This window comes from Scyliorhinus canicula, chromosome 11 (assembly GCF_902713615.1).
Source record: "Scyliorhinus canicula chromosome 11, sScyCan1.1, whole genome shotgun sequence".
Lineage (NCBI taxonomy): Eukaryota > Metazoa > Chordata > Chondrichthyes > Carcharhiniformes > Scyliorhinidae > Scyliorhinus > Scyliorhinus canicula.
In genome coordinates this window covers 40,465,709-40,480,778 of record NC_052156.1, presented here as the reverse complement: position 1 = coordinate 40,480,778, position 15,070 = coordinate 40,465,709, and the positions used below count along the sequence as shown (strand labels likewise).

The following is a 15,070-nucleotide window of genomic DNA, read 5'->3' as shown; positions in this document are numbered from 1 at the left end:
GCCTCTGGGCCCACAGGCCCTCCATGCCATTGGCCCAATCTGAAGGCTCAGCAGCACCACCAAGAGAGGGGTTGTCAAAATGCCGATGCAAGCAGGAGACCAGGAGGCTGCCTCAAAACGGAGGCACCCTTGGACAATAAATTTTTTTTTTAATTCGGAGTACCCAATTCATTTTTTCCAATTAAGGGGTAATTTAGCGTGACCAATCCCTACCCTGTACATCTTTGGGTGTTGGGGGCAAAACCCACGGGGAGAATGTGCAAACTCCACACGGACAGTGACCCAGAGCCAGGATCGAACCTGGGACCTTGGCGTTGTGAGGCAGCAGTGCTAACCACTGCATCACCGTGCCGCCCTTGACACAGCTGGTATGCCCTGCGGTTGGCAGAGGAAAACCCAGGGTTGGGGGACTTGTCGGGGCCACATGGGCTTTCTTTCCTCCCTGTGCCCCTTCTTTGGACCAGGGAACCTCTGGCTCCGACGTCTATCTGCTCACCCCCCACTTCAGGGCTCCTGGGGCGAAGCCATCTGAATGAAACTGATGACCCCTCCGGGGTGGGGGGTGGGGGTGGGGGGGGGGGGGCACACACCGCCATTAGCAATGTGCCAGCAGTCCCACTTAATGTGACTTCTAAGTGCTTCTCTTTTCTGCTCGCATGCATGGGTTGGGAAGCCAATCTAGTATGCAGCCCGCCACTGGAAAATTTCCCGAGCAGTGGGACTGCAGCCGGGAGCCATCCTGATGCAACTCCTCACATTTTACTGGCTTCATCCCTTTGCTCCTGCCACCTGGAGGCCAGTAAATTTCTTCCCAGTGTTTCTGGTCTGTGACCTTTCATCTGGGTCATTGATCTGACGCCTCACTCTGTTTACCCTCTGCACATAGGCTACTAGACCTGCTGAGAATTTCCATTTGTGGTTTGTCTAGCCATCTAGCAAACAATTACTAATGGAGATGGGCAGCATTGGGATTCTCCCTTTCACTGAATTTGCCTGTGATTTAATTTGCGTTTCTGTAACAAGAGACTCGCAGATCTCTTGTAAAACGTGAGGAGAAAGTCATTCCTGAGGACCTTACTAAGGACTGACTGAATCCCTCTTCACCTACCCCAGTTGCCATTTCTGTTACAGGTCTACTAATTCTATTTTTTTACCACAAGAAAAATGATTTTGTAATAGTTTTGGATATTATTATGGTCCCAGACTAGACCCCGACATTGGCTAGGATACTGGACCAAATCCCCAATAGTTTAGTTTATTTTGGACGACTGTGGAAAATGATTCGTTCCAGGAGTGATTGCAAGAAAAAAATAGTGTTTGGTATTTCTAAAACAGAACTTTATATGAATACAATATTACATTTTTAACTTCACACCCAAAAAGAACAGCTTACAAGAAAGCCCACATGGCCCTTTAACACAACTATACAATTTCCCATTACCAAGAAAAGAAACATTCCGCTCTTAATCGAGCTTAAAATTAGCAAGTCTTGGAATAATACTTGCTTTATAAAACAGATTTGGCTCCAGTCAGAACCCCTTCAGACTCTGGCTGAATATCATCAAATAGCTGCATCCATTAGGTTATTTCAGCCTCTTCTTTATCTTCAGACTAGACTGCTCTGCTTTAAAATATTACTTTCTAAAAAAACTATCCTACTTGGAAAGAATTGTGGACTCAAGAGTCACGTAGATCAGATCTCAGCTCCTCTCTCTCAAGCCTCAATGCCTCTCTGCCTTTCTGGGCTCTACCCAGCAATGACCTCATCTTCCAAAGTAAAAAAACAAATTATATCTGCAGGCTGCAAAAGCACATTAACTTCCCCAGGGACCTCCCCAGTCAAACCACAGTCCATTAAGCAAGACTGAAAAATCCATTCCTTCGTCAATTTCACCTTTGTTTCCGAGAAGCCAAACAAAATCCCTTTTATGCACTATACCCCTAGTCTTTTAACACTTTTTTGTCCCAATATTTAGAAGCCAATATTCCTAATATCCTCCAATCGTCACAATATTAAGTGTGGTGAAACCTACTACATTTACATTGCAGCATGGATTCCACAGCACCAACTGTCGCCAGCAGTGGTATTATTAATGCTGCAATGCAGTATTCATGATAGAATCCTTAAGTGGCAGGACCATTCTGTATCTATTAATAGTTTTGCACTGCCAAATGCATTATCGTTATATGTTGCTGTGTATTGCATGAGTTGCACAATCTGGTTAATTCTTGTCCTTGACTTTCAATGGAATGACATTTTTAAAAATTGTGTACTCGTCTTGTAGAAAGAATTAGAATTTAACCATGTATGCTTAAGCCTCAGATAGAAATAGAAAATAAAACATTAATTTTGAAGTTCTGTCTAAGATTGTGCAGAAATATGTTTTACTTTAAATTTCTGAAAGCAACTTTGGTTGGCACAGTGGTAAGCACTGCTGCCTCACAACGCCAGGGACTCTGATTCAATTCCAACCTTTGGTGACTGTGTGGAGTTTGCATATTCTCCCCGAGTCTGCGTGGGTTTCCTCCAGGTGCTCTGGTTTCCTCCCACATTCCAAAGATGTGCCGGTTAGGTGGATTGGGCGTGCTAAATTGTCCCGTTACTCGGTAACGGGGATAGGGTGGGGTTGTGGGCCTAGGTAGGGTGTTCTTTCGGAGGGTCGGTGCACACTCAGTGGGCCAAATGGCCGCCTTCTGCACAATAGTGATTATATGATTCTAACTACAGACTCCCTAGATACACAAATAAACTGCTGTGGTTATGGGCAATTATGTGTTAGCCAAACTGAGCGAACAGAGGGAGAGCTGGGTGGGGGGGCATTTCCGATCAAAAAGGTCTCTGACTTCTGCTGCTGAATTAATGGATGGCCATGGCAGCTTGCTAAAGGTCTGACATGTGTCTATTTTCAATGAGTGTTACTCATGACTCAGTTAGTAGCACACCAATCACTCTGGGGCTTGAACACAACACAGAATCTACACTGACACTCGAGCACAGTGCTGATGGAGCGCTGCACTCTCTTTTTGGTGAGGTGTTACACCGAGACATTATCTGCCTGCTAGGGTAGGTGTTAACGATTCCAAGAAGAGTAGGTGACTTTTCCATAGTACCCTAGCCGTAGACACAACAGTTAGTGCCGCACTAATATTTCCATAACTGGTGTCCAATATAAAATATGTTGAAATATATATCACAACTGATTGACTCTCCACCGCCTTTCCTGACTCTTATTGCAATCTGGGCTGTTGGGGAGGAGATGGTGGAAGCTTGCGGGAATTTAGGGGGGGTGGAAGCAATCATGCAGAACCTTCCTGCAATGACTGCGGGAGGTAGAAGGGATTGCTGCAATCATGGGTGAATTTGAGGGCAGTTACTGCAACCAGGGGGAGAACTGGTTGGGGGCGGGAGGGGGGGTGACATTGCTGGTTGCTGCAATTGAGAGAGAGGGACATCCGAATATGAGCCCCAAAAGCATGTATACCACAATAAGAGGGATATCAGAGCATGAGCTCCAAAACACCACCACAATACACATGCATGTGCGCGCACACACCAGGGCATGAACCCTGAAACACAAACACGTCAGACAGAGAGAGAGATGGAGAAACAGCAAAACATGAAAGACTTCTGATGGCGGCTATGAGGGAGTAAGTTTGGTGGCTCCCGCTCTGGCCGGCCGGACGTTTGGACCTTTTTCCCCGACTTTTTTGTGGTTTCAAGTTTTGGCTTTGAAGGCGCAGATAATTTGGCTCTGGATCCGCACATTGGTGCATGGAACGAAGAACCCCAAGGGACCGAAAAGGAAGAAATAAAAAGATAAGCTAGGGCTGGGTGGAGGCTGCGGCTGAAGACAACATGGCTGATGTCCGGACCCCTGCTGTGACAGCCCAATCATCGATGGAGGAGCTGAAGCAGGTCATCCAAGAGGGCTTTGCCAGACTATCTTGACCCGATAAAGGAGTCGATCAATCGGCTGGAGCGCAGGCTGGATGTCCAGGATCAGATGATTCAGAAGCTGGAGAAAGCGCTGATGGACCAGGAGGAGCACCAAATGGTGGTCGAGCTGGAGGTGGACAGGGCGTACAGGGCAATGGCGAGGAAGCCGCGGCTGGGGGACACCCCAAGGGCAATGGTGGTCCGGTTCCACAGAGTTTTGAGACAAGGAGTGTGTTCTCCAGCATACCAAGCGTACACGGAGCTGCAAATGGGACAATAGCAATTTGCATGTCTATCAGGACCTGAGTGTGGAGGTGGCCAGAAGGAGGGCAGGCTTGTGAAGCGAGCCTGCATAAGAAGAAGGTGAAATTTGGGCTGCTATACCCGGTGCGTCTTTGGGTTACGCACGAGGATCAGCACCATTATTTTGAGTCGCCCGAAGACGCGATGGACTTTGCCAAGAAGAACGGGCTGGTGCTGAACTGAGAACTTTTGGGTTTTAAGTTGTAACTTTTCTGAGTGATGTTTATGTGTTTTGATTGTTGTTTTTCTTCTGCTTTTAAGTTTGAGTTAAGATGGGAGAAGTAAAAGTTATTCAGTTCTATGGGTTTTCGGTGTTTTGGTGGGGGTGGCTGGTGGGGGCTTTTTACTATTTTGTTTTGCACTATTGGGGGGTTCTTTGTGGGTTTTTCATTTTGGGTTGTCTCCTATGGTAATTGGAAGATTGTTTGGGGTTGTTTGATGAGGGAAGTGGTTTTGATGGGCGTGGGGGAGGGGGGTAGGGACCAATAGGTAGGAGACATCTTGACGCCAGAGGCGAGGGCCACCAAGCTAGCTGGGTGAGCTAGTCTACGGGAGCACAGTGGGGGGGGTGTGTTTATGTTCAATATATGGCAGGGGATAAGTTACAAAGTGGTGTTGCTGGGGGGAGGGGGGGGGGGAGTTGCTCTGCTGACGCGGGAGGGACTTGGCTTTCGGGACAGAGAGAAGGTCGGGGGTGGGGGCTGCCAGGAGGCGGGCCGATGGAGACACGGCGCATGGGCTGGAGGTGGGCCCAGGAAAGGGGATGGCTGATCGGCGGAGGGGGGAGGCGGTGCCCCTCAACTAGGCTGAACACCTGGAATGTTAGAGGGTTGAATGGGCCGGTCAAGAGGGCCCGTGTGTTCGCGCATCTGAGGGCTCTGAAGGTGGACGTGGTGATGTTGCAGAAGACACACCTGAAAGTGGTGGATCAAGCCAGGCTAAGGAAGGTTTGGGTCAGTCAGGTCTTTCATTTGGGGCTGGACACCAAGACTAGAGGGGTGGCAATTTTAATCAATAATCTGGTACAATTTCAGGTGGGCCGTATAGTCTTGGACGAGGAGGGCCGTTATGTCATGGTGAGCAGCAAGCTGGAGGGGAGGAAGGTAGTCATGGTTAACGTGTACGCACCAAACTGGGACGACGTAGAATTCATAAAGAGGGTGCTGGGGAAGATACAAGCTGGTGATGGGAGGGGATTTTAATACGGTCATCGACCCTGGCCTGGACCGGTTGTGTTCAAAAGCGGGGAGGGTGCCAGCAATGGCAAAGGAGCTGTGAGGGTTCATGGAGCAGATGGGGGGGGGGGGGAAGGGTCGACCCAGGGAGGTTTAGGAAACCGACGAGGAGGGAGTTTTCATTTTATTCTCATGTGCAAAAGTTTTATTCCCGGATTGACTTTTGCATTTTGAGCAGGGATTTGCTGGCGGGGGTGGTGGGCATGGGCCATCACTATTTCGGATCTTGCCCCACACTGGGTGGAACTGCAGGTTGGTGAAGAGAGCTTCCAGTGCCTGCAAAGGAGATTGGACATGGGCTTGTTGGCGGACGAGGCGGTGTGCGAGAGGCTGAGGAAGTGTATGCAGAACTACCTGCAGGTCAACGACACGGGGGAAGTCTCAGCAGCGGTGGTCTGGGAGGCGCTGAAAGCAGTGGTGAGAGGGGAGCTGATTTCGATCCGAGCTCATAGGAACAGGACGGATAGGGCAGAGACGGATCCACTGGTTAAGGAGATCTTACAGATGGATAGGAGGTATCCGGCGACCCCAGGGGTGGAGCTTTTAAGGGAACGTCGGAGGCTGCAGGCTGAGTTCAGGGTGTTGTCCACAGGCAAGGCAGTGGAGCAGCTTAGAAAGGCGAGGGGTGTGTTTTACGAACATGGGGAGAAGGCCAGCAGAATGTTGGCACAGCAGCTTAGGAAGAGGGTGGCGGCCAGGGAAGTAGAAAGGGTGGTTGATGGGGATGGGAATTTGGTAGGGGAGTCGGCAGGGCTAAACAAGTCGTTTAGGGACTTTTACAGCAGACTCTATCGCTCGGAACCCCCCACGGGGCCCGAGGGGTGAAATGCTTTTTGGACGGACTGACCTTCCCAAGGGTGGGCAGGGAGCTGGTGGATGGGCTGGGGGCCCAGATGTGGGCCGAAGAAATAGGGGAGGGCTTGAAGGCAATGCAGTCGGGTAAAGCCCCGGGGCCGGATGGGTACCCGGTGGAATTCTACAAGAAATCCTCGGGGATATTGATGCCGTTGCTGGTTAAGGTTTTCAATGAGGTGAGGGATGGAGGGGTGCTGCCCCCGACAATGTCACAGGCCACTATTTTGTTTAATATTGAAGCGGGACAAGAACCCGGAGCTATGCAGGTCATATAGGCTGATCTCACTGCTTAATGTGGACACCAACCTGCTGGCCAAGGTTTTGACCTGCAGGATTGAAGATTCTGTGCTGGATGTGATTATGGAGGATCAAACCGGGTTTGTCAAGGGCAGGCAGTTAGTGGCCAATATAAGAAGGCTGCTCAACGTGATTATGATGCCCCCGGAAAGTGTGGAGGTTGAGGTAGTTGTGGCCATGGATGCGGAGAAGGCGTTCGACCGGGTGGAATGGGACTATCTATGGGAGGTGTTGGGACGATTTGGGTTCGGTAGGGGCTTTATCGACTGGGTTAGGCTGTTGTACCAGGCACCGGAGGCTAGTGTAAGGACGAATGGGACGACCTCGGACTATTTTAGACTGCACCTGGGGACAAGACAGGTATGCCTTTCCCCACTGCTATTTGTGTTAGCTATAGAGCCGCTGAGGGCTTCAAGGGCGGGAAAGGGCTGGTTCTGTGGGGGTGGTGGAACATAGGGCCTCGCTGTACGCAGACGACCTGCTCTTATATGTAACAGATCCAGGGGCAGGGATTGGTGAAATTATGGCGACTTTGGGGGAATTTGGACGGTTTTCGGGATATAAACTGAATATGACAAAGAGCGAGATGTTTGTAGTCCAGGCAAGGGGTCAGGAGGGTCGGCTGGGGGAGCTACCGTTTAGGTTCGTGGGGGACAGTTTCAGGTACTTGGGGATACAAGTGGCACGTGACTGGGGCCGGTTACACAAGTTAAACTTGTCCCGGTTAGTTGAGCAGATGAGGGGCGAGTTTCGGAGATGGGATGTGCTACCGCTGTCGCTGGCTGGGAGGGTGCAGATGACGGTCTTACCGAGATTTATATTTGTATTCCAATGCCTCCCAATTTTCATCCCATGGTCCTTTTTTCAGAGGGTTAACAAAATCATTCTGGGCTTTATCTGGGCGGGTAAGTCCCCACGAGTGAAGAAGGTGATGTTCAAGAGGAATGGGGGGAGGGGGGCTTGCCCTGCCAAATTGCAGTAATTACTACTGGGCGGCTAACATAGCCATGAGAAGGAAGTGGGTGGTGGGGGCGGGGTCGGTCTGGGAGCGGATGGAGGCAGCTTCATGTAGGGGCACCAGCTTGGGGGCGTTGATAACGGCACCTCCACCGTTCCCGCCGGTGAGATGCTCCACCAGCCCGCGGTGGCCTTGAGGATCTGGGGTCAGTGGAGGAGGTATGTTGGAGCAGTGGGAATGTCGGTTTGGTCCCCAATATGTGCAAACCACCGGTTTGCTCCAGGGAGCTTGGATTGGGGGGTTTCGAGTATGGCGAAGGCGGGAATTGAGAGGATAGGAACCTGTTCCTGCAAGGGAGCTTCCCTAGCTTGAGGGCGCTGGAGGAGAAGTTTAGGTTGGCAAGAATGAACAAATTCAGATATTTGCAGGTGCGGGACTTCCCGCGCAGGCAGGTGTCATCCTTCCCACTCCTGCCACTAAGGGGGATCCAGGATAGGGTAGTGTCTAGGATGTGGGTGGGAGAGGGGAGTGTCTCGGACATTTACAAAGAGCTTATGGAGGCGGAGGAGACGCAGACCGAGTAGCTGAAGCGTAAATGGGAGGAGGAGCTTGGGGGTGAGATGGAGGATGGCTTATGGGCGGACGCATTGAGCAGTCAACGCTACATGCGTAAGGCTCAGCTTGATCCAATTCAAGGTGGTCCATCGGGCCCACATGACAATGGCCCGGATGAGTAGATTCTTTGGAGTAGAGGACAGGTGTGTGAAATGTGCGGGAGGACCAGTGAACCACGTCCACATATTCTGGGCATGTCCAAAACCTAGGGGATATTGGCATGGGTTTGCAGACGTCATGTCCAGAGTATTGAAAACAAGGGTGACAATGAGTCCAGGGATGGCGATTTTTGGAGTGTCGGAAGATTCGAGAATCGAGGAGGAGAAAGATGCAGATGTTCTGGCCTTTGCCGCCCTGGTAGCCCGGAGACGGATATTATTAGCTTGGAGGGACTCAAAGCCCCCGAAGTCAGAGACCTGGTTAACCAACATGGCGAGCTTTCTCGGCCTAGAGAAGATGAACTTCGCCTTGCGAGGGTCAGTGTTACGGTTCGCCCGGAGGTGGCAACCATTCATCGACTTCTCCGCTTGGGGGGGGGGGGGCTAGGGTAGTGAAGAATTGGGGGTTAAATAGGCGGGTCTTGGAGAGATGGGAGTCGGTGTTTGCATTACGTTTATTGTTCTTTGTACATTGTTTTTATACTGTTGCTGTTTGTAATGCCAAAAATACCTCATTAAAATTGTTTGTTTAAAAAAAAACAGCAACACATGAACACTAACAAAACAGCAACACCAGATGCGTCAAGGCATAAACCCCAGTCACACTGTGTGCTTCCAGCATAGAATCATAGAATTTACAGTGCAGGAGGCAGCCATTCAGCCCATCGAGTCTGCACCGGCCCTTGGAAAGAGCACCCCACTTAAGCCCATGTCTCCACCCTATCCCAGTAACCCCACCTACCTTTTTGGACACGAAGGGCAATTTAGCATGGCCAATCCACCTAACCTGCACACCTTTGGACTGTGGGAGGAAACCGGAGCACCTGGAGGAAACCCACGCAGACATGGGGAGAACGTGCAGACAGTGACCCAAGCCGGGGCATGATATTTGGCCCCAGTCACAGACTGAGGGAGGAGGACCTATGGCCACACATCCACTGAGGGAGGGTGCTTGGGGTAACCCACCCATTGTCAGACATGGGGACAGCGGTCTAGTTCACTCCTGAACCTACCAGACCAAAGTTTATGCCCAGTACCCCAGCCTATCACCGAAACCCTTTCCGACCCCATTGTCCACTGACTGAGATTTAATGCCCCAGTACCCAGCTTAGCACCGAGTCCTGTTCTAACTCTTAGTGAAATTTACAACAGGTGCCACAGTGCAGCTGAAGTTAGCTGAACAGTGCCTACTCAGCAACTGGTAGGCCCTTTTGGCATCCTGATGAATTAGAATTCCTTTAGAATTACCACGGCATTGGTCACTTGCAGTAAAATCCAAATGAGACCAGTTCAGAGGCAGTTCCTGCCAGTTCAATCTTGTCCTGGTCTGAACTGATTTTATTTACCTTCAGGGCAACATTTACTCCTCAGTCAACAACATAAAGAAAGATTAACTGGTCACTTTCAAATTGCTGTTTGTTGGTGTTTGCTGAATGCGGTTTCGCTGTTCTTCTTAAACCTCCATGCAAACGGTTCAGACAGTCTTACAACTCCATGCAAATGGGTCCGCACTACAGCCTGTTAGTTCAGATGCTCATTCAATAGAGTCCTCTTTTTAGACTCAAAAGTTCCCTGATGGGTTTTTTTGGTGAGCATTGAACTTGGCAGTCGTTGTTTGAAAACTCTTGTCATTGTGATAGAAAACGGACTTTTGCCGGTGAAAAATTATGAATAAAGTTTGTGAAATTTTGCACACTTGGGGAAACTGTCCTAAATTGCACCAGTAACTGATTAAAGTCACAAAATGCTGGAAATCCACAGCAAGTCAGTTAGCATCTGTGAGATAAAGGACTGAATTGATGGAGGGTACTCGCAGGCATTGCTTTAACCTGTTTCCTCTGTTTGCTAAATGTGAGTTACTGTGTATTTCCAGCATTTCCAGTTTGTTTTTATGTAGATTCTCAGCATTTTCAGTTTTTCGATATTTTACAATGATTCAGTGACACTGCCATGGAGTGCTGCAGGGATTTAAGCTGCCATGCGTTTTACATTTATTTATTTTTTCCATTTAGCTCCCTTGCTTAAACTCCTACGATAGTTACTGCAGCAACCAGGTGGCAGCCAAAGCCCTTTTGGATCACAAGAAACAAGATCATCGAGTCCATGACTTTCTACAACGCTGTTTAGAATCTCCTTTTAGTCGTAAGCTGGATCTCTGGAATTTTCTGGATATCCCGCGTAGTCGACTGGTGAAGTATCCTTTGCTCTTAAAAGAAATCCTCAGGCATACTCCAAATGACCACCCGGATAAGCAGCACTTGGAAGAAGCAGTAAGTAGCAAAAGAGAATTAATTTTAACGCTGTGATTTTCCCCCTTTGGACAGAAATGAATCCAGACTGGCTGAACTGTAGAATAAAAGCTTTGCTTTGCAAACTTCCTTGCAGTTCAGATGGTTGAGCTTGAGTTACAACCACAAGATCTCAAGCTTATAGCACAGGGATGTCACTCCCAGTATGTTCAATTATCAGGTTTCATTGGGATTCTATGCAGAGCATTAAACTTAATAGGGAATGGCATCTCTAGGCAAGGTACAATTTACCTTGGATTGGGGGCATGTTTTCCTCACGTTCCTATAATATCAGAGAGATAGCAAGGGTTACCCTGCTTTAAGTAGAAGTTTCCAGCTGGAAAAATGTGTTTTTTTGGGGGGAGGGGGCTTTAACTAACATTGCCAGAGTCGTTGAATCCAGGCTTATATCTCCAATCCCACCTTTAATATTTTGGCTTTAAATTTGTCATTATGGCCTGAGATTTCCTTGAAATGACTTGCCCCAGCTGCTAAACCTTTTCCTTTTTTAACTTGTTAGATCCACAATAACCTCCCAAAGGGAGATAAGTACAACTTTGTGGATCTGCTTATTTGTTTAGCGATTGGGGGAAAGGTTGGCCTGAAACCAGCCATCACTGTGGAACACCCCTCGAGAGCATTGCCTCCATTTTCCATGATAAATTGATCATGTCTTGTGGTGCTGAAGGTCCCTATAAAACTGCTGGGTACAGATAAACCATCAGAAAACTCCTGTGCAACCTTTTAAATGCTGTGGTGCCAGCAGATATGACTGAAAGACCCACTTGATTTATTTTTCAAATTTCTTTGCACAATTTACCAGGTTTCTGTGTTTGGGTGGAATTATGAATGCTAAAGTGCCACCTGTTCCCAGGGTTTCACTGGGCAGGGCACAAATCAGACGAATTTCTAAAACATTCCCGATCCCCTTCAATAAAGGAATCTGTTTGCCCCCCCCCCCTCCATTTAAGAAAGCTGGTTAAAAACAATATTGAGTCTTTGGGAAATCGATTCATCCAATTTCTGTAGTCGTACGTGCTCCCATGCTATAATTTATTAATGAGTTCCTCTTCACATCCTTGCTCTGATTTATACACCCCTGCTGCTGTACAAAGCCCAGTCTTTCAAGGATGAAAGATTTGACACTAAACAGGAGGAGGGAAAGTAGCATTGAATCTACCTGCTTGTTTCTTCTAATTTGCATATTAATGCAAAACCTTCTTTAAAGTAATTAACCTACCCACTGATTCTTGATGATTAAAGGTTTTTTTTTAAAAAAAGCAATCTTTCCAAATCGCATTCACTGATTTGCATAATGACAGTAGCAATGTGTTTGAAATTAATTTAAATTTTTGTTCTTTCAGAACGTTTTTCAAATATTGTTGAGGCGTTAGCTTTAAAATGTGGAATAAAATGCCTTTGTATTTACTTATGTATAGATTTTAGTTGGAAAAAATGATCTGAAAATAGTGATTTGTTCTCCCCTTCCATTGCTATGTGATGAAATCTCAATTGAATGAAAGATTATTCTGTTACCAGCCACTTACTGGATGATGCCAAAACTACTAGAGTGCATTCAAAACATCTAGACAGCAGCTATGAGATTAAAACCAGATCGAGCTTTTTATTAAACCTTCATTAATCCAGCGTTGAAATTTGACAAGTTGCTAGGATTCCATCAGGCAATGTGATAAACACTCTTCCATTGCCATTTGGCAACCGGTATGAAGTTTCACTGCCTGACGACAAACTAATCACTATTAAACATCGAATGTAATTTTTTTAGGGGCATTTGCTTTACTTCTCAGGTTTTGCAAAGGGGATTTTAATGTTTTCGCAAAATCAGAACCGTCAAACATCTTCACCTTAATTAAATGTTGAAATAAATATTATTCGCAACATTTTCACCTCCCAGAGTTACCAAGAAAATCTTTTTCAGTGTGCCCCTGGTTCAAACATTGTGGGCACAATCTACTGGCCATGTCGTGCTCAAACACGAGTGGCGGGAAAAGCCTCCTGCTGACTCCCTGGCAGCCAGTACGCCCTGCGAGATCTATCCTGACCTCACGGGCCTTTGCGATCAGGATCCCAGCCACAATGGGCACGACCAAACCTCGCGCACCTAAGTCGATTTTGAACCCACTTAGCCATGCTCGCCCAGGATCTGCCAAGCTTCCACTATCTAACAGCCTCGCCAGGAGTCCCCGAGCCGGGCACCATTCAGTACTGGTCCACACAAATGTGGACCAGGCAGAACTTCACTTGGGACTTGTCCCCGGCCATAAGGGTGGGGGAAGGGGACATGCACAGCAGATATGAAGAGGCCTCTGGAAGATTGGAGAGGACGTGAAGGTTGGGGTTCTGGAAGGGGGCGTGGGAAGGACTGAATAGAGGGGCCCTCAGTGATCCCATAGCAGAGTGTTATCACTTTTGGGGGTGGGCAGTAATGCCCATGTGGGGCAGCATGGTAGCATTGTGGATAGCACAATTGCTTCACAGCTCCAGGGTCCCAGGTTCGATTCCCGGCTTGGGTCACTGTCTGTGCGGAGTCTGTACATTCTCCCCGTGTCTGTGTGGGTTTCCTCCGGGTGCTTCGGTTTCCTCCCACGGTCCAAAGATGTGCGGGTTAGGTGGATTGGCCATGCTAAAATGCCCTTAGTGTTCAAAATTGCCCTTAGTGTTGGGTGGGGTTACTGGGTTATGGAGATAGGGTGGAGGTATGGACCTTGGGTAGGGTGCTCTTTCCAAGGGCAGGTGCGGACTCGATGGGCCGAATGGCCTCCTGCACTGTAAGTTCTATGATCTGTGTGTGGGGTGGCATTGTCCATGGGTGGCGGGGGCCCTCAAGCTCACTTAGAGCTCAGGGCACCCTTTCAATATGGTGAGCCGAGCTCTGAGGAGCCGGTCTGGCCAGCACGTTCAGCTTCCAGTGATGGGAACAATTCAAAGTGTCAGCTTGGCCGGGGAGAAACTCCCCAGGGCCCAAAAAAATGACTGTTAAATAGCGGTGGGGAACTCGCCGACAGAGCCGGCGGGAATCTCCCAGCAAAACCTTTCCAAATGACACTTAGAATGTGCAAAACATACTGTATCCTCCGATTTGAATTTTAATTATCCCCTCAGTGCGAGGCTAAGGACGGTAATGCCTAAATTCATTGGGACGCAGATTCTGGAAGCACTTGTTCAGACAGCAGCTTAATGAAAGTCAAGTGCGGAGAATGGTCTGATGCAGCTGCTGTTTGTGCAGAGTGATCTGACCTTCAGGAAAAACAGATCACAATGTTGAGACTTAGAGAGACTTGATACATTCTGAGAGTGCACAAAGCTCAAAATAGCTGTGTAGAATGTCTGCGTGTCCACTGAATGTATTTGCACTAATTGAAACCTTTATATGCAGTTTTTTTGCCTCGCATGGAAACATGTTGTAGCTAAATGGTGAGAAGGAGAAATGCAAAGCTTTGGACAGTTTTTAATTTACAATCACACATGCAGTTAAGTCCAGAAAAATGTACAAGCTCATGCAAAAGTTAAAGGGACTCTATATCCGTGTGATGTGATTATTGGAATTCCCAGTCCAGGGTACTCGGGGTTTCAAATTTCGGCTTTGGCTGACTTAACAAATGCACATTGGCTCTTTTGACTTGCTAGAACGTTCCCCTCAACCACAGTGGAATATTACTGCACCACTGATTTCTTAGCCCAATTGCTAATGTTATCTCTAGAGATAGGAGCTTGTATGAATCATTGTCCATTCTTATTTTGCTTCCAGATTAGCATTGTTCAAGGGATTGTCGCTGAAATCAACAAGAAGACGGGGGAGTCAGAATGCCAGTATTATAAGGAGAGGCTTGTTTTCCTTGAGGAGAGTCAAAAAGATCCACTGATTGAAAATTCAAAAGTGCTCTGCTGTCACGGAGACTTGAAGAACAATAGAGGAGCAGTAAGTGATCTCTGATTTCTTGTTCCTCTTGAGCTATCTTGAGATTATTTATGAACAGTAAGATTTTCAATTATCTTAAACCCTGATGACCAAAACTCTACCTTGCCAAAAGATTGACTCAGAAAAACTGGGTTTTGACAGAGAAAACCTAGCCATTAGTGATTTAGAAATAACCTGTTTACAATTGGATTAATTATATGGTTTAACAATAGAGAATCCAAATTTTTATAATTTGCTATCTTAAATTTAAAAAATTTGTAAAAAATTATATTGACAAGTATAAATAAGAAACTTGAGTAGTTTTGGACCAGATGAATTGGTTTGGGCTTTGAAGGTGGCACTGCATCTGGAAGGTGGTTTAGGTGGTATAGATTGATGGTGTGATCTGTTGTGTAAGTTAAGTAAGGGTTAATAGATTTGAAGCCAGCCTGCTCTTTCAAGCTGTCTCACTTTAATATTCCAGCTTTCGACCAGGCCTTCCCGT

The 15,070-nt window shown here is 47.6% G+C and overlaps 1 protein-coding gene across 4 annotated transcripts in view; it reads left to right on the top strand.

Moving 5' to 3' along the window:
* Positions 1-15,070, top strand: part of arhgef3 (Rho guanine nucleotide exchange factor (GEF) 3) — a 402,557-nt gene that overhangs the window by 383,273 nt on the left and 4,214 nt on the right. For all 4 annotated transcript variants that reach the window (XM_038812815.1, XM_038812817.1, XM_038812816.1 and 1 more), the window contains 2 exons: positions 10,371-10,628; positions 14,416-14,586. In XM_038812815.1, coding sequence (XP_038668743.1) covers positions 10,371-10,628; positions 14,416-14,586 — 429 coding nt within the window. The remainder of the gene's footprint in view (positions 1-10,370; positions 10,629-14,415; positions 14,587-15,070) is intronic.